Source organism: Hypanus sabinus, unplaced genomic scaffold (assembly GCF_030144855.1).
Source record: "Hypanus sabinus isolate sHypSab1 unplaced genomic scaffold, sHypSab1.hap1 scaffold_2316, whole genome shotgun sequence".
Classification (NCBI taxonomy): Eukaryota; Metazoa; Chordata; class Chondrichthyes; order Myliobatiformes; family Dasyatidae; genus Hypanus; species Hypanus sabinus.
In genome coordinates, this window is record NW_026780430.1 from 1 (window position 1) to 19,796 (window position 19,796).

The 19,796-nt window shown below is 59.2% G+C and overlaps 1 protein-coding gene across 1 annotated transcript; it reads right to left on the bottom strand.

The window, feature by feature from the left end:
- Positions 1–9,673: 9,673 nt before the first annotated feature.
- Positions 9,674–15,353, bottom strand: LOC132387889 (lysophospholipid acyltransferase 5-like). The gene is made up of 2 exons (XM_059960212.1): positions 14,267–15,353; positions 9,674–9,839 (listed from the first exon to the last, which is right to left on the bottom strand). The coding sequence occupies exons 1-2, from the start codon at positions 14,423–14,425 to the stop codon at positions 9,729–9,731; spliced, it is 270 nt and encodes an 89-aa protein (XP_059816195.1). The 5' UTR covers positions 14,426–15,353; the 3' UTR covers positions 9,674–9,728.
- Between the last annotated feature and the right edge of the window lie 4,443 nt (positions 15,354–19,796).

Below are 19,796 nucleotides of genomic sequence, written 5' to 3' on the forward strand. Positions count from 1 at the left end.
GTGTACGACCTCGGTGTACGAGGGTAGGACACACACCGTGAACGGTGGGGAGTGTCAAGGGACAGGGGGACCTCGGTGTACGAGGGTAGGACACACACCGTGAACGGTGGGGAGTGTCGAGGGACAGGGGGATCTCGGTGTACGAGGGTCGGACACACACCGTGAACGGTGGGTGGGGAGTGTCGAGGGACAGGGGGACCTCAGTGTACGAGGGTAGGACACACACCGTGAACGGTGGGGAGTGTCGAGGGACAGGGGGATCTCGGTGTACGAGGACAGGACACACACCGTGAACAGTGGGGAGTGTCGAGGGACAGGGGGATCTCGGTGTACGAGGGTCGGACACACACCTTGAACGGTGGGTGGGAGTGTCGAGGGACGGGGGACCTCAGTGTACGAGGACAGGACACACACCGTGAACGGTGGGGAGTGTGGAGGGACAGGGGGATCTCGGTGTACGAGGACAGGACACACACCGTGAACGGTGGGGAGTGTGGAGGGACAGGGGGATCTCGGTGTACGAGGGTCGGACACACACCGTGAACAGTGGGGAGTGTCGAGGGACAGGGGGACCTCGGGGTATGAGGGTAGGACACACACCGTGAACGGTGGGGAGTGTCGAGGGACCTCGGTGTACGAGCGTAGGACACACACGTGAACGGTGGGGAGTGTCGAGGGACAGGGGTACCTCGGTGTACGAGCGTAGGACACACACCGTGAACGGTGGGGAGTGTCGAGGACAGGGGGACCTCGGTGTACGAGGGTAGGACACACACTGTGAACGGTGGGGAGTGTCGAGGGACAGAGGGACCTCGGTGTACGGGGTTCGGACACACACCGTGAATGGTGGGGAGTGTCGAGGGACAGGGGGACCTCGGGGTACGAGGGTAGGACACACACCGTGAACGGTGGGGAGTGTCGAGGGACCTCGGTGTACGAGCGTAGGACACACACGTGAACGGTGGGGAGTGTCGAGGTACAGGGGACCTCGGTGTACGAGCGTAGGACACACACCGTGAACGGTGGGGAGTGTCGAGGGACAGGGGGACCTCGGTGTACGAGGGTAGGACACAAACCATGAACGGTGGGGAGTGTCGAGGGACAGGGGGATCTCGGTGTACGAGGGTAGGACACACACCGTGAACGGTGGGGAGTGTCGAGGGACAGGGGGACCTCGGTGTACGAGGGTAGGACACACACCGTGAACGGTGGGGAGTGTCGAGGGACAGGGGGACCTCGGTGTACGAGGTAGGACACACACCGTGAACGGTGGGGAGTGTCGAGGGACAGGGTGATCTCGGTGTACGAGGGTCGGACACACACCGTGAACGGTGGGTGGGGAGTGTCGAGGGACAGGGGGACCTCAGTGTACGAGGGTAGGACACACACTGTGAACGGTGGGGAGTGTCGAGGGACAGAGGGACCTCGGTGTACGGGGTTCGGACACACACCGTGAACTGTGGGGAGTGTCGAGGGACAGGGGGACCTCGGTGTACGAGGGTAGTACACACACCGTGAACGGTGGGGAGTGTCGAGGGACAGGGGGACCTCGGTGTACGAGGGTAGTACACACACCGTGAACGGTGGGGAGTGTCGAGGGACAGGGGGACCTCGGTGTACGAGGGTGGGACACACACCGTGAACGGTGGGGAGTGTCGAGGGACAGGGGGACCTCGGTGTACGAGGGTCGGACACACACCGTGAACGGTGGGGAGTGTCGAGGGACAGGGGGACCTCGGTGTACGAGGGTCGGACACACACCGTGAACGGTGGGGAGTGTCGAGGGACAGGGGGACCTCGGTGTACGAGGGTCGGACACACACCGTGAACTGTGGGGAGTGTCGAGGGACAGGGGGACCTCGGTGTACGAGGGTAGTACACACACCGTGAACGGTGGGGAGTGTCGAGGGACAGGGGGACCTCGGTGTACGAGGGTGGGACACACACCGTGAACGGTGGGGAGTGTCGAGGGACAGGGGGACCTCGGTGTACGAGGGTCGGACACACACCGTGAACGGTGGGGAGTGTCGAGGGACAGGGGGACCTCGGTGTACGAGGGTCGGACACACACCGTGAACGGTGGGGAGTGTCGAGGGACAGGGGGACCTCGGTGTACGAGGGTGGGACACACACCGTGAACGGTGGGGAGTGTCGAGGGACAGGGGGACCTCGGTGTACGAGGGTCGGACACACACCGTGAACGGTGGGGAGTGTCGAGGGACAGGGGGACCTCGGTGTACGAGGGTAGGACACACACCGTGAATGGTGGGGAGTGTCGAGGGACAGGGGGACCTCGGTGTACGAGGACAGGACACACACCGTGAACGGTGGGGAGTGTCGAGGGACAGGGGGACCTCGGTGTACGAGGGTGGGACACACACCGTGAACGGTGGGGAGTGTCGAGGGACAGGGGACCTCGGTGTACGAGGGTCGGACACACACCGTGAACGGTGGGGAGTGTCGAGGGACAGGGGGACCTCGGTGTACGAGGTCGGACATACACCGTGAACGGTGGGGAGTGTCGAGGGACAGGGGGACCTCGGTGTACGAGGGTAGGACACACACCGTGAACGGTGGGGAGTGTCGAGGGACAGGAGAACCTCGGTGTACGAGGACAGGACACACACCGTGAACGCTGGGGAGTGTGGAGGGACAGGGGGACATCGGTGTACGGGGTCGGACACACACCGTGAACAGTGGGGAGTGTCAAGGGACAGGGGAACCTCGGTGTACGAGGGTTGGACACACACCGTGAACGGTGGGGTGTGTCGAGGGACAGGGGAACCTCGGTGTACGAGGGTAGGACACACACCGTGAACGGTGGGGAGTGTCGAGGGACAGGGGGACCTCGGTGTACAAGGGTAGGACACACACCGTGAACGGTGGGGAGTGTCGAGGGACAGGGGGATCTCGGTGTACGAGGGTCGGACACACACCGTGAACGGTGGGTGGGGAGTGTCGAGGGACAGGGGGACCTCAGTGTACGAGGGTAGGACACACACCGTGAACGGTGGGGAGTGTCGAGGGACAGGGGGATCTCGGTGTACGAGGACAGGACACACACCGTGAACAGTGGGGAGTGTCGAGGGACAGGGGGATCTCGGTGTACGAGGGTCAGACACACACCTTGAACGGTGGGTGAGGAGTGTCGAGGGACGGGGGACCTCAGTGTACGAGGACAGGACACACACCGTGAACGGTGGGGAGTGTGGAGGGACAGGGGGATCTCGGTGTACGAGGACAGGACACACACCGTGAACGGTGGGGAGTGTGGAGGGACAGGGGGATCTCGGTGTACGAGGGTCGGACACACACCTGTGAACAGTGGGGAGTGTCGAGGGACAGGGGGACCTCGGGGTATGAGGGTAGGACACACACCGTGAACGGTGGGGAGTGTCGAGGGACCTCGGTGTACGAGCGTAGGACACACACGTGAACGGTGGGGAGTGTCGAGGGACAGGGGTACCTCGGTGTACGAGCGTAGGACACACACCGTGAACGGTGGGGAGTGTCGAGGGACAGGGGACCTCGGTGTACGAGGACAGGACACACACCGTGAACGGTGGGGAGTGTCGAGGGACAGGGGGACCTCGGTGTACGAGGGTGGGACACACACCGTGAACGGTGGGGAGTGTCGAGGGACAGGGGGACCTCGGTGTACGAGGGTCAGACACACACCGTGAACGGTGGGGAGTGTCGAGGGACAGGGGGACCTCGGTGTACGGGGTTCGGACACACACCGTGAATGGTGGGGAGTGTCGAGGGACAGGGGGACCTCGGGGTACGAGGGTAGGACACACACCGTGAACGGTGGGGAGTGTCGAGGGACCCTCGGTGTACGAGCGTAGGACACACACGTGAACGGTGGGGAGTGTCGAGGGACAGGGGGACCTCGGTGTACGAGCGTAGGACACACACCGTGAACGGTGGGGAGTGTCGAGGGACAGGGGGACCTCGGTGTACGAGGGTAGGACACAAACCATGAACGGTGGGGAGTGTCGAGGGACAGGGGGACCTCGGTGTACGAGGGTAGGACACACACCGTGAACGGTGGGGAGTGTCGAGGGACAGGGGGACCTCGGTGTACGAGGGTAGGACACACACCGTGAATGGTGGGGAGTGTCGAGGGACAGGGGGACCTCGGTGTACGAGGGTAGGACACAACACCGTGAACGGTGGGGAGTGTCGAGGGACAGGGGGATCTCGGTGTACGAGGGTCGGACACACACCGTGAACGGTGGGTGGGGAGTGTCGAGGGACAGGGGGACATCAGTGTACGAGGGTAGGACACACACCGTGAACGGTGGGGAGTGTCGAGGGACAGGGGGATCTCGGTGTACGAGGACAGGACACACACCGTGAACAATGGGGAGTGTCGAGGACAGGGGGATCTCGGTGTACGAGGGTCGGACACACACCTTGAACGGTGGGTGGGGAGTGTCGAGGGACGGGGGACCTCAGTGTACGAGGACAGGACACACACCGTGAACGGTGGGGAGAGTGGAGGGACAGGGGGATCTCGGTGTACGAGGACAGGACACACACCGTGAACGGTGGGGAGTGTGGAGGGACAGGGGGATCTCGGTGTACGAGGGTCGGACACACACCGTGAACAGTGGGGAGTGTCGAGCGACAGGGGGACCTCGGTGTACGAGGGTAGGACACACACCGTGAACGGTGGGGAGTGTCCAGGGACAGGGGACCTCGGTGTACGAGGGTCGGACACACACCGTGAACAGTGGGGAGTGTCGAGGGACAGGGGGACCTCGGTGTACGAGGACAGGAGACACACCGTGAACGGTGGGGAGTGTCGAGGGACAGGGGGACCTCGGAGTACGAGGACAGGACACACACCGTGAACGGTGGGGAGTGTCGAGGGATAGGGGGACCTCGGTGTACGAGGACAGGACACACACCGTGAACGGTGGGGAGTGTCGAGGGGAACCTCGGTGTACGAGGACAGGACACACACCGTGAACGGTGGGGAGTGTCGAGGGACAGGGGGACCTCGGTGTACGAGGGTAGGACACACACTGTGAACGGTGGGGAGTGTCGAGGGACAGAGTGACCTCGGTGTACGAGGGTAGTACACACACTGTGAACGGTAGGGAGTGTCGAGGGACAGGGGGACCTCGGTGTACGAGGGTAGGACACACACCGTGAACGGTGGGGAGTGTCGAGGGACAGAGGGACCTCGGTGTACGGGGTTCGGACACACACTGTGAACGGTGGGGAGTGTCGAGGGACAGGGGGACCTCGGTGTACGAGGGTAGGACACACCGTGAACGGTGGGGAGTGTCGAGGGACAGAGGGACCTCGGTGTACGGGGTTCGGACACACACCGTGAACGGTGGGGAGTGTCGAGGGACAGGGGGACCTCGGTGTACGAGGGTGGGATACACACCGTGAACGGTGCGGGAGTGTCGAGGGACAGGGGGACCTCGGTGTACGAGGACAGGACACACACCGTGAACGGTGGGGAGTGTCGAGGGACAGGGGGACCTCGGTGTACGAGGGTGGGACACACACCGTGAACGGTGGGGAGTGTCGAGGGACAGGGGGACCTCGGTGTACGAGGGTGGGACACACGCCGTGAACGGTGGGGAGTGTCGAGGGACAGGGGGACCTCGGTGTACGAGGGTAGGACACGCACCGTGAACGGTTGGTGGGGAGTGTCGAGGGACAGGGGGACCTCGGTGTACGAGGGTAGGACACACACCGTGAACGGTGGGGAATGTCGAGGGACAGGGGGACCTCGGTGTACGAGGGTCGGACACACACCGTGAACGGTGGGGAGTGTCGAGGGACAGGGGGACCTCGGTGTACGAGGGTAGGACACACACTGTGAACGGTGGGGAGTGTCGAGGGACAGAGGGACCTCGGTGTACGGGGTTCGGACACACACCGTGAACGGTGGGGAGTGTCGAGGGACAGGGGGACCTCGGTGTACGAGGGTAGGACACACACCGTGAACGGTGGGGAGTGTCGAGGGACAGGGGGACCTCGGTGTACGAGGGTTGGACACACACCGTGAACGGTGGGGAGTGTCGAGGGACAGGGGGACCTCGGTGTACGAGGGTCGGACACACACCGTGAACGGTGGGGAGTGTCGAGGGACAGGGGGACCTCGGTGTACGAGGGTAGGACACACACCGTGAACGGTGGGGAGTGTCGAGGGACAGGGGGACCTCGGTGTACGAGAACAGGACACACACCGTGAACGGTGGGGAGTGTCGAGGGACAGGGGGACCTCATTGTACGAGGGGTCGGACACACACCGTGAACGGTGGGGAGTGTCGAGGGACAGGGGGACCTCGGTGTACGAGGGTAGGACACACACCGTGAACGGTGGGGAGTGTCGAGGGACAGGGGGACATCGGTGTACGAGAGTAGGACACACACCGTGAACGGTGGGGAGTGTCGAGGGACAGGGGGACCTCGGTGTACGAGGGTTGGACACACACCGTGAACGGTGGGGAGTGTCGAGGGACAGGGGGACCTCGGTGTACGAGGGTCGGACACACACCGTGAACGGTGGGGAGTGTCGAGGGACAGGGGGACCTCGGTGTACGAGGGTAGGACACACACCGTGAACGGTGGGGAGTGTCGAGGGACAGGGGGACCTCGGTGTACGAGAACAGGACACACACCGTGAACGGTGGGGAGTGTCGAGGGACAGAGGGACCTCGGTGTACGGGGTTCGGACACACACCGTGAACGGTGGGGAGTGTCGAGGGACAGGGGGACCTCGGTGTACGAGGGTAGTACACACACCGTGAACGGTGGGGAGTGTCGAGGGACAGGGGGACCTCGGTGTACGAGGGGTAGTACACACACCGTGAACGGTGGGGAGTGTCGAGGGACAGGGGGACCTCGGTGTACGAGGGTAGGACACACACCGTGAACGGTGGGGAGTGTCGAGGGACAGGGGGACCTCGGTGTACGAGGGTGGGACACACACCGTGAACGGTGGGGAGTGTCGAGGGACAGGGGGACCTCGGTGTACGAGGGTCGGACACACACCGTGAACGGTGGGGAGTGTCGAGGGACAGGGGGACCTCGGTGTACGAGGGTAGGACACACACCGTGAATGGTGGGGAGTGTCGAGGGACAGGGGGACCTCGGTGTACGAGGACAGGACACACACCGTGAACCGGTGGGGAGTGTCGAGGGACAGAGGGGACCTCGGTGTACGAGGGTAGGACACACACCGTGAACGGTGGGGAGTGTCGAGGGACAGGGGGACCTCGGTGTACGAGGGTAGGACACACACCGTGAACGGTGGGGAGTGTCGAGGGACAGGGGGACCTCGGTGTACGAGGACAGGACACACACCGTGAACGGTGGGGAGTGTCGAGGGACAGGGGGACCTCGGTGTACGAGGGTCGGACACACACCGTGAACGGTGGGGAGTGTCGAGGGACAGGGGGACCTCGGTGTACGAGGGTAGGACACACACCGTGAACGGTGGGGAGTGTCGAGGGACAGGGGGACCTCGGTGTACGAGGGTAGGACACACACCGTGAACGGTGGGGAGTGTCGAGGGACAGGGGGACCTCGGTGTACGAGGACAGGACACACACCGTGAACGGTGGGGAGTGTCGAGGGACAGGGGGACCTCAGTGTACGAGCGTAGGACACACACCGTGAACGGTGGGGAGTGTCGAGGGACAGGGGGACATCGGTGTACGAGGGTGGGACACACACCGTGAACGGTGGGGAGTGTCGAGGGACAGGGGGACCTCGGTGTACGAGGGTCGGACACACACCGTGAACGGTGGGGAGTGTCGAGGGACAGGGGGACCTCGGTGTACGAGGGTAGGACACACACCGTGAATGGTGGGGAGTGTCGAGGGACAGGGGGACCTCGGTGTACGAGGACAGGACACACACCGTGAACGGTGGGGAGTGTCGAGGGACAGAGGGACCTCGGTGTACGAGGGTAGGACACACACCGTGAACGGTGGGGAGTGTCGAGGGACAGGGGGACCTCGGTGTACGAGGGTAGGACACACACCGTGAACGGTGGGGAGTGTCGAGGGACAGGGGGACCTCGGTGTACGAGGACAGGACACACACCGTGAACGGTGGGGAGTGTCGAGGGACAGGGGGACCTCGGTGTACGAGGGTCGGACACACACCGTGAACGGTGGGGAGTGTCGAGGGACAGGGGGACCTCGGTGTACGAGGGTAGGACACACACCGTGAACGGTGGGGAGTGTCGAGGGACAGGGGGACCTCGGTGTACGAGGGTAGGACACACACCGTGAACGGTGGGGAGTGTCGAGGGACAGGGGGACCTCGGTGTACGAGGACAGGACACACACCGTGAACGGTGGGGAGTGTCGAGGGACAGGGGGACCTCGGTGTACGAGGGTCGGACACACACCGTGAACGGTGGGGAGTGTCGAGGGACAGGGGGACCTCATTGTACGAGGGTCGGACACACACCGTGAACGGTGGGCAGTGTCGAGGGACAGGGGGACCTCGGTGTACGAGGACAGGACACACACCGGGAACGGTGGGGAGTGTCGAGGGACAGGGGGACCTCGGTGTACGAGGGTCGGACACACACCGTGAACGGTGGGGAGTGTCGAGGGACAGGGGGACCTCATTGTACGAGGACAGGACACACACCGTGAACGGTGGGGAGTGTCGAGGGACAGGGGGACCTCGGTGTACGAGGGTCGGACACACACCGTGAACGATGGGGAGTGTCGAGGGACAGAGGGACCTCGGTGTACGAGGGTAGGACACACACCGTGAACGGTGGGGAGTGTCGAGGGACAGGGGGACCTCGGTGTACGAGGGGTCGGACACACACTGTGAACGGTGGGGAGTGTCGAGGGACAGGGGGACCTCGGTGTACGAGGGTAGGACACACACCGTGAACGGTGGGGAATGTCGAGGGACAGGGGGACCTCGGTGTACGAGGGCGGGACACACACCGTGAACGGTGGGGAGTGTCGAGGGACAGGGGGACCTCGGTGTACGGGGTTCGGACACACACCGTGAACGGTGGGGAGTGTCGAGGGACAGGGGGACCTCGGTGTACGAGGGTCGGACACACACCGTGAACGGTGGGGAGTGTCGAGGGACAGGGGGACCTCGGTGTACGAGGGTAGGACACACACCGTGAACGGTGGGGAGTGTCGAGGGACAGGGGGACCTCGGTGTACGAGCGTAGGACACACACCGTGAACGGTGGGGAGTGTCGAGGGAAAGGGGGACCTCGGTGTACGAGGGTAGGACACACACCGTGAACGGTGGGGAGTGTCGAGGGACAGAGGGACCTCGGTGTACGAGGGTAGGATACACACCGTGAACGGTGGGGAGTGTCGAGGGACAGAGGGACCTCGGTGTACGAGGGTAGGACACGCACCGTGAACGGTGGGGAGTGTCGAGGGACAGGGGGACCTCGGTGTACGAGGGTAGGACACTCACCGTGAACGGTGGGGAGTGTCGAGGGACAGGGGGACCTCGGTGTACGAGGACAGGACACACACCGTGAACGGTGGGGAGTGTCGAGGGACAGGGGGACCTCGGTGTACGAGGGTCGGACACACACCGTGAACGGTGGGGAGTGTCGAGGGACAGAGGGACCTCGGTGTACGAGGGTCGGACACACACCGTGAACGGTGGGGAGTGTCGAGGGACAGGGGGACCTCGGTGTACGAGCGTAGGACATGCTCAGCACACTCACCTACCCTGCCCCGTCTCCTGGCGGACTAGTCGACCTTCCGCCGTTTCCTTGGCAGGAGGAGTCTGCGGTGTAGAGGCAGCAGCAGTAAATTTCCAAAAAAGATGACGTGTCCCAGGAAGTAAACAGACTGGTAGACCTGGTGGGGAAAGGGGCAGACGTGAGGGTGTTGGGGTCTCTCCACATCGGGACCCGACAGCCTACACACCCCTTCCCCTCCTCCTCCACTGCCCCTCACGACCCTACCGCTCCCTCTCATCCCCCCCTCTTCTGCTCCCTCCTCAGCCTCAGCTCTGCCTCTCTCCACCTCCCTCCTCCTCGCCTCGCTACCCTGTCTCCCCCCCGCTCCCCTCGTAAATCCCCTTCAACCTTATTTACATCTTCCCTGTTACCGAAACGGCACACGGTACCCCAAATCAGGCCTCACCAACGGGGAGTACAGCCTCAACGTAGCTTCCCATCTCCCAGACTCAGTGCTTTGAGTTGTGAACGGCCAATGTGCCGAAAGCTTTCGTTACGACCCTGTCGAGTGAGGAGGTTCCCCCTCCTGCCACCCCTTTCACCCTCGGCCCGTGACCTCTCGAGGCAGTCCCACCCAACCTCGGTGCAGGAAGCCTGCTTTCTATTTGCACCCCCTCAGAACTCTGTCCAGCTCTATCAAATCTCCTCTCCGGCCCGAACCCATTCCATCTTTCCTTCTCACCGCAGGTCCTCCATGCCGGGCGAGTCTGTGACCCAAACCGCACACCGCACTCCAAACTAGGCCGGACCAACACCTTACACAACGTCACGTCAAGTCTCGAACAGGGTGATCTCGGAATAACGGTGCATAGTTCCCTGAAGGTGGAATCTCATGTGGATAGGGTGGTGAAGAAAGCTTTTGGTATGTTGGCCTTTATAAATCAGAGCATCGAGTACTGGAGTTGGGATGTAATGTTAAAATTGTACAAGGCATTGGTGAGGCCGAATCTGGAGTATTGTGTACAGTTCCGGTCACCGAATTATAGGAAAGATGTCAACAAAATAGAGAGAGTACAGAGGAGATTTACTAGAATGTTACCCGGGTTTCAGCACCTAAGTTACAGGGAAAGGTTGAACAAGTTAGGTCTTTATTCTTCGGAGCGTAGGGGGTTGAGGGGGGACTTGATAGAAGTATTTAAAATTATGAGGGGGATAGATAGAGTTGACGTGGATAGGCTTTTTCCATTGAGAGTAGGGGAGATTCAAACAAGAGGACATGAATTGAGAGTTAGGGGGCAAAAGTTTAGGGGTAACAAGAGGGGGAATTTCTTTACTCAGAGTGGTAGCTGTGTGGAAAGAGCTTCCAGTGGAAGTGGTAGAGGCAGGTTCGGTATTGTCATTGAAAGTAAAATTGGACAGGTATATGGACAGGAAAGGAATGGAGGGTTATGGGCTGAGTGCGGGTCGGTGGGACTAGGTGAGAATAAGCGTTCGGCACGGACTAGAAGGGCCGAGATGGCCTGTTTTCGTGATGTAATTGTTATATGGTTAGAAGTCATGTCAAGGTAAGTCAAGTCAAGTCACTTTTATTGTCATTTCGACCATAACTGGTGGTACAGTACACAGTAAAAACGAGACGACGTTTTTCAGGACCATGGTGTCACATGACACATACAAAAACTAGACTGAACGACGTAAAAAAACAATACAGACAGAAGAAAACTACGCGAGACTACAGACCTACCCAGGACAGCATAAAGTGCACAAAAACAGTGCAGGCATTACAGTAAATAATGAACAGGACATTAGGGCAGTAAGGTGTCAGTCCAGGCTCTGGGTATTGAGGAGTCTGATAGCCCGGGGGAAGAAACTGTTACACAGTCTGGTCATGGGAGCCCGACCACAACCTCAAACTAACTCCCTATCCCCTGCACTCAATACTTTGTGAAGGCCAACGGGACAGAAGCTTCCTTTACGACCCTGTCGACCCGTGACGTCACTTTCAATGAATCGCGGGCCTGTACTCCCCGGATCCCTTCGTCCTCCCGCACCCCTCGGTGCCCGGCCGTTCACCGGCCGGCCCAAACAGAGCGCAAAACCTTGCCCCCGTCGGCATGAAACACCATCGGCCATTTTCCAGCTGCTCCGGCTCCCACTGGAAGCTCTGCCAGCCCCACCGATTCTGGCGAGACCTGCAGATCGGCCGACTGGGTTAACCGCCCGACGGGGAGCACCTTGAGGTCGGCCTGCAGCTGGACCCCCATCCCTGCACTCCCCACACGCACGTCTCCAAGACATTGAGACCAAGCTCACCTCCATCACGTGCGCCGGCAGCTCCGTCCACGGTCTCCCCGCCCTCCAAGCGGACGAGAACCCCCTCACCCTCTCACCCTTAACCCATGACCTCTAGTTCACTAACCACCCCACTCCCATCCCCAAGGCCGAGCGTGGGACCTTGTCGAGGGCGTTTCAGATTGAGAACATCCACCACCTGTCCTTCATCAACCTCTCCCTCAACTGATCGTTCATTGGCCACAGCTTTCCCCAACTCAGTCAAACTCACCGCCCCTCTCATCTCACACGTCAACCCTCACCAATCATCTCAGAATCCTCTCCAACCCTCCTCTTCGAACTGGCCAACCAGCACCTCCACAGAGAGAAGATACGGGGCTTCAAATCGAAACACTGATGACTTCTTTCCTCTGCCCCACCCCGATAAATCCCCTCCCTCCATCGATAAATCCTCTCCTCTCTCTCTGTCGATAAATCCTCTCCCCTCTCCATCGATAAATCCTCCCCTCTCTCCGTCGATAAATCCCCTCCCTCCATCGATAAATCCTCTCCTCTCTCTCCGTCGATAAATCCTCTCCCCTCTCCATCGATAAATCCTCCCCTCCGTCAATAAATCCCCTCCCTCCATCGATAAATCCTCTCCTCTCTCTCCGTCAATAAATCCTCTCACCCATCAATAAATCCTCTCCTCTCTCTCCGTCGATAAATCCTCTCCCCCATCGATAAATCCTCTCCCGTCAATAAACCCCCTCCCTTCTCTCCGTCGATAAATCCTCTCATCTCCCCGTTGATAAATCCTCTCCCCTCTCCGTCGATGTCCTCTCCCCTCTCTCCGTCGATAAATCCTCTCCCCTCTCTCCATCGTTAAATCCTCTCCCCTCTCACCGTCGATAAACCCCCTCCCTTCTCTCCGTCGATAAATCCTCTCCTCTGTCGATAAATCCTCTCCTTCGATGTCCTCTCCCCTCTCTCCGTCAATAAATCCTCCCCTCTTTCCGTCGATAAATCCTCTCCTCTCTCCGTCGATAAATCCTCTCCTCTCTCCGTCGATAAATCCTCTCCTCTCTCTCCGTCGATAAATCCTCTCATCCATCGATAAATCCTCTCCTCTCTCTCCGTCGATAAATCCTCTCCCCTCTCTCTGTCAATAAACCCCCTCCCTTCTCTCCGTCGATAAATCCTCTCCTCTCTCTCCGTCGATAAAGCCTCTCCCCTCTCACCGTCGATAAAGCCTCTCCCCTCTCTGTCAATAAACCCCCTCCCTTCTCTCCGTCGATAAATCCTCTCCTCTCTCTCCGTCGATAAAGCCTCTCCCCTCTTTCCGTCGATAAATCCTCCCCTCTCTCCGTCGATAAATCCTCTCCTCTCTCTCCGTCGATAAATCCCCACTCTGTCGATAAACCCCCTCCCCTCTCTTCGTCGATAAATCCTCTCCTCTCTCTCCGTCGATAAAGCCTCTCCCCTCTCCGTCGATAAATCCTCTCCCCTCTCTCCGTCGATAAATCCTCCCCTCTCCCATCGATAAATCCTCTCCCCTCTCTGTCAATAAACCCCCTCCCCTCTCTCCGTCGATAAATCCTCTCCACTTTCTCCGTTGATAAATCCCCTCTCTCCGTCGATAAACCCCCTCCCCTCTCTCCATCGATAAACCCCCTCCCCTCTCTCCGTCGATAAATCCCCTCTCTCTGTCGATAAATCCCCTCCCCTCTCTCCGTCGATAAACCCCCTCCCCTCTCTCCGTCGATAAATCCCCTCTCTCCATCGATAAACCCCCTCCCCTCTCTCCGTCGATAAACCCCCTCCCCTCTCTCCGTCGATAAATCCCCTCCCCTCTCTCCGTCGATAAATCCCCTCCCCTCTCTCCGTCGATAAACCCTCTCCCCCGTCGATAAATCCCCTCCCCTCTCTCCGTCGATAAACCCTCTCTCCTCTCTCCGTCGATAAATCCTCTCCTCTCTACGTCGATAAATCCTCTCCTCTCTACGTCGATAAATCCCCTCCCCTCTCTCCGTCGATAAACCCCCTCCCCTCTCTCCGTCGATAAACCCCTCCCCTCTCTCCGTCGATAAACCCCCTCCCCTCTCTCCGTCGATAAACCCCCTCCCCTCTCTCCGTCGATAAATCCCCTCCCCTCTCTCCGTCGATAAACCCCCTCCCCTCTCTCCGTCGATAAATCCCCTCCCCTCTCTCCGTCGTTAAAGCCTCTCTCCTCTCTCCATCGATAAACCCTCTCACTACTCAGCCCATTAAGTTGCTCCGGCCTGGGAACTCAGACTTGCACCCCCCTCTCCCCGACCTCCCCCTCGGACTCACCGGCACCCACTTCTCCCAGGAGAGCAGGCAGAAGGGCAGGAGAGAGTAACCCATGAAGAGCCAGTGGAACGACTGGCACACCACGTAGACGAGGGGCCTCAGCTCCGCCCTGGACGTCAGCTGGCTCAGTAATGGGCTCTCCGCCATCAGCTTGAGCATCTGGGGGGACAGGAAGAGGGAGGGAGGTTAATCTTCCGAGAGCCTCTCCCGGTCAGAGACAGGCTCAGCATCACCGGCCTCTGCTGTTTCACTATGCAATACACAATTGTTTAAAGCCACAAGTTGCAATTAGAGATTTGCAGGTTGGAAATTTTAATTAAAGCGTCGTGGAAGAGAACCTAAAAATGAAAGAAATACTGAGGTCGTGTCCGTGGGTAAAACGTCCATTCAGCAATCAGACGGCAGAGGGGAAGAAGCTGTACCTGAATCTCTGAGTGTGTGCCTTCAGGCTCCTGTACCTCCTCCCTGATGGCAAAGGGGAAGAAGCTGTTCCTGAATCTCTGAGTGTGTGTCGTCAGGCTCCTGTACCTCCTCCCTGATGGCAGAGGGGAAGAAGCTGTTCCTGAATCACTGAGTGTGTGTCTTCAGGCTCCTGTACCTCCTCCCTGATGGCAGAGGGGAAGAAGCTGTTCCTGAATCTCTAAGTGTGTGCCTTCAGGCACCTGTACCTCCTCCCTGATGGCAGAGGGGAAGAGGCTGTTCCTGAATCGCTGAGTGTGTGCCTTCAGGCTCCTGTACCTCCTCCCTGACGGCAGAGGGGAAGAGGCTGTTCCTGAATCTCTGAGCACGTGTCTTCAGGCTCCTGTACCTCCTCCCTGATGGCAGAGGGTTAGAAGCTTTTCCTGAATCTCTGAGTGTGTGTCTTCAGGCTCCTGTACCACCTCCCTGATGGCAGAGGGGAAGAAGCTGTTCCTGAATCACTGAGTGTGTGTCTTCAGGCTCATGTACCTACTCCAAGATGGCAGAGGCGAAGAGGCTGTTCCTGAATCGTTGAGTGTGTATCTTCAGGCTCCTGTACCCCCTCCCTGATGGCGGAGGGGAAGAGGCTGTTCCTGAATCTCTGAGTGTGTGCCTTCAGGCTCCTGTACCTCCTCCCTGATGGCAGAGGGGAAGAAGATGTTCCTGAATCGCTAAGTGTGTGTCTTCAGGCTCCTGTACTGCCTCCCTGATGGCGGAGGGGAAGAGGCTATTCCTGAATCGCTGAGTGTGTGTCTTCAGGCTCCTGTACCGCCTCCCTGATGGCAGAGGGGAAGAGGCTGTTCCTGGATCACTGAGTGTGTGCCTTCAGGCTCCTGTACCACCTCCATGATGACACAGGGGAAGAGGCTGTTCCTGAATCGTTGAGTGTGTGCCTTCAGGCTCCTGTACCTCCTCCATGATGACACACGGGAAGAGGCTGTTCCTGAATAGTTGAGTGTGTGTCTTCAGGCTCCTGTACCTCCTCCCTGATGGCAGAGGGGAAGAAGCTGTACCTGAATCGCTGAGTGTGTGCCTTCAGGCTCCTGTACCTCCTCCCTGATGGCGGAGGGGAAGAAGCTGTTCCTGAATCACTGAGTGTGTGTCTTCAGGCTCCTGTACCACCTCCCTGAAGGCAGAGGGGAAGAAGCTGTTCCTGAATCGTTGAGTGTGTGCCTTCAGGCTCGTGTACCTCCTCCCTGACAGGAGAGGGGAAGAAGCTGTTCCTGAATCACTGAGTGTGTGTCTTCAGTCTCCTGTACCTCCTCCCTGATGGCAGTGGGGAAGAAGCTGTTCCTGAATCACTGAGTGTGTGTCTTCAGTCTCCTGTACCTCCTCCCTGATGGCAGTGGGGAAGAAGCTGTTCCTGAATCACTGAGTGTGTGTCTTCAGGCTCCTATACATCCTCCCGGATGGCAGAGGGCAAGAGGCTGTTCCTGAATCGTTGAGTGTGTGTCTTCAGGCTCCTGTACCCCCTCCCTGATGGCAGAGGGGAAGAAGCTGAACCTGAATCGCTGAGTGTGTGCCTTCAGGCTCCTGTACCTCCTCCCTGATGGCAGAGGGGAAGAGGCTGTTCCTGAATCTCTGAGTGTGTGCCTTCCGGCTCCTGTACCTCCTCCCTGATGGCAGAGGGGAAGAAGATGTTCCTGAATCGCTAAGTGTGTGTCTTCAGGCTCCTGTACCTCCTCCCTGATGGCAGAGGGAAAGAAGCTGTTCCTGAATCACTGAGTGTGTGTCGTCAGGCTCCTGTACCTCCTCCCTGATGGCAGAGGGGAAGAAGCTGTTCCTGAATCTCTAAGTGTGTGCCTTCAGGCACCTGTACCTCCTCCCTGATGGCAGAGGGGAAGAGGCTGTTCCTGAATCGCTGAGTGTGTGCCTTCAGGCTCCTGTACCTCCTCCATGATGACACACGGGAAGAGGCTGTTCCTGAATCGTTGAGTGTGTGTCTTCAGGCTCCTGTACCTCCTCCCTGATGGCAGAGGGGAAGAAGCTGTACCTGAATCGCTGAGTGTGTGCCTTCAGGCTCCTGTACCTCCTCCCTGATGGCGGAGGGGAAGAAGCTGTTCCTGAATCACTGAGTGTGTGTCTTCAGGCTCCTGTACCTACTCCAAGATGGCAGAGGCGAAGAGGCTGTTCCTGAATCGTTGAGTGTGTGTCTTCAGGCTCCTGTACCCCCTCCCTGATGGCGGAGGGGAAGAGGCTGTTCCTGAATCTCTGAGTGTGTGCCTTCAGGCTCCTGTACCTCCTCCCTGATGGCAGAGGGGAAGAAGATGTTCCTGAATCGCTAAGTGTGTGTCTTCAGGCTCCTGTACTGCCTCCCTGATGGCGGAGGGGAAGAGGCTATTCCTGAATCGCTGAGTGTGTGTCTTCAGGCTCCTGTACCGCCTCCCTGATGGCAGAGGGGAAGAGGCTGTTCCTGGATCACTGAGTGTGTGCCTTCAGGCTCCTGTACCACCTCCATGATGACACAGGGGAAGAGGCTGTTCCTGAATCGTTGAGTGTGTGCCTTCAGGCTCCTGTACCTCCTCCATGATGACACACGGGAAGAGGCTGTTCCTGAATCGTTGAGTGTGTGTCTTCAGGCTCCTGTACCTCCTCCCTGATGGCAGAGGGGAAGAAGCTGTACCTGAATCGCTGAGTGTGTGCCTTCAGGCTCCTGTACCTCCTCCCTGATGGCGGAGGGGAAGAAGCTGTTCCTGAATCACTGAGTGTGTGTCTTCAGGCTCCTGTACCTACTCCAAGATGGCAGAGGCGAAGAGGCTGTTCCTGAATCGTTGAGTGTGTGTCTTCAGGCTCCTGTACCCCCTCCCTGATGGCGGAGGGGAAGAGGCTGTTCCTGAATCTCTGAGTGTGTGCCTTCAGGCTCCTGTACCTCCTCCCTGATGGCAGAGGGGAAGAAGATGTTCCTGAATCGCTAAGTGTGTGTCTTCAGGCTCCTGTACTGCCTCCCTGATGGCGGAGGGGAAGAGGCTATTCCTGAATCGCTGAGTGTGTGTCTTCAGGCTCCTGTACCGCCTCCCTGATGGCAGAGGGGAAGAGGCTGTTCCTGGATCACTGAGTGTGTGCCTTCAGGCTCCTGTACCACCTCCATGATGACACAGGGGAAGAGGCTGTTCCTGAATCGTTGAGTGTGTGCCTTCAGGCTCCTGTACCTCCTCCATGATGACACACGGGAAGAGGCTGTTCCTGAATCGTTGAGTGTGTGTCTTCAGGCTCCTGTACCTCCTCCCTGATGGCAGAGGGGAAGAAGCTGTACCTGAATCGCTGAGTGTGTGCCTTCAGGCTCCTGTAACTCCTCCCTGATGGCGGAGGGGAAGAAGCTGTTCCTGAATCACTGAGTGTGTGTCTTCAGGCTCCTGTACCACCTCCCTGAAGGCAGAGGGGAAGAAGCTGTTCCTGAATCGTTGAGTGTGTGCCTTCAGGCTCGTGTACCTCCCCCCTGACAGGAGAGGGGAAGAAGCTGTTCCTGAATCACTGAGTGTGTGTCTTCAGTCTCCTGTACCTCCTCCCTGATGGCAGTGGGGAAGAAGCTGTTCCTGAATCACTGAGTGTGTGTCTTCAGTCTCCTGTACCTCCTCCCTGATGGCAGTGGGGAAGAAGCTGTTCCTGAATCACTGAGTGTGTGTCTTCAGGCTCCTGTACATCCTCCCGGATGGCAGAGGGCAAGAGGCTGTTCCTGAATCGTTGAGTGTGTGTCTTCAGGCTCCTGTACCCCCTCCCTGATGGCAGAGGGGAAGAAGCTGAACCTGAATCGCTGAGTGTGTGCCTTCAGGCTCCTGTACCTCCTCCCTGATGGCAGAGGGGAAGAGGCTGTTCCTGAATCTCTGAGTGTGTGCCTTCCGGCTCCTGTACCTCCTCCCTGATGGCAGAGGGGAAGAAGATGTTCCTGAATCGCTAAGTGTGTGTCTTCAGGCTCCTGTACCTCCTCCCTGATGGCAGAGGGAAAGAAGCTGTTCCTGAATCACTGAGTGTGTGTCTTCAGGCTCCTTTACCTCCTCCCTGATGGCAGAGGGGAAGAAGCTGTTCCTCAATCGCTGAGTGTGTGCCTTCAGGCGCCTGTACCTCTTCCCTGATGGCAGAGGGGAAGAGGCTGTTCCTGGATCACTGAGTGTGTGTCTTCAGGCTCCTGTACCTCCTCCCTGATGGCGGAGGGGAAGAGGCTGTTCCTGAATCTCTGAGTGTGTGCCTTCAGGCTCCTGTACCTCCTCCCTGCTGGCAGAGGGGAAGAAGCTGTTCCTGAATCGCTAAGTGTGTATCATCAGGCTCCTATGGCGGAGGGGAAGAGGCTATACATGAATCACTGAGTGTGTGTCTTCAGGCTCCTGTACCGCCTCCCTGATGGCAGAGGGGAAGAGGCTGTTCCTGGATCACTGAGTGTGTGCCTTCAGGCTCCTGTACCTCCTCCCTGCAGGCAGAGGGGAAGAAGCTGTTCCTGAATCGCTAAGTGTGTGTCTTCAGGCTCCTATGGCGGAGGGGAAGAGGCTATACATGAATCGCTGAGTGTGTGTCTTCAGGCTCCTGTACCGCCTCCCTGATGACAGAGGGGAAGAGGCTGTTCCTGGATCACTGAGTGTGTGCCTTCAGGCTCCTGTACCTCCTCCCTGATGGCAGAGGGGAAGAGGCTGTACCTGAATCGCTGAGTGTGTGTCTTCAGGCTCCTGTACCGCCTCCCTGATGGCAGAGGGGAAGAGGCTGTTCCTGGATCACTGAGTGTGTGCCTTCAGGCTCTTGTACCGCCTCCCTGATGGCGGAGGGGAAGAGTCTATTCCTGAATAGCTGAGTGTGTGTCTTCAGGCTCCTGTACCCACTCCCTGAGGGCGGAGGGGAAGACGCTGCTCCTGGATCACTGAGTGTGTGCCTTCAGGCTCCTGCACCTCCACCATGATGACACAGGGGAAGAGGCTGTTCCTGAATCGTTGAGTGTGTGTCTTCAGGCTCCTGTACCTCCTCCCTGATGGCAGAGGGGAAGTGGCTGTTCCTGAATCGCTGAGTGTGTGCCTTCAGGCTCCTGTACCTCCTCCCTGACGGCAGAGGGGAAGAGGCTGTTCCTGAATCTCTGAGTGTGTGCCTTCAG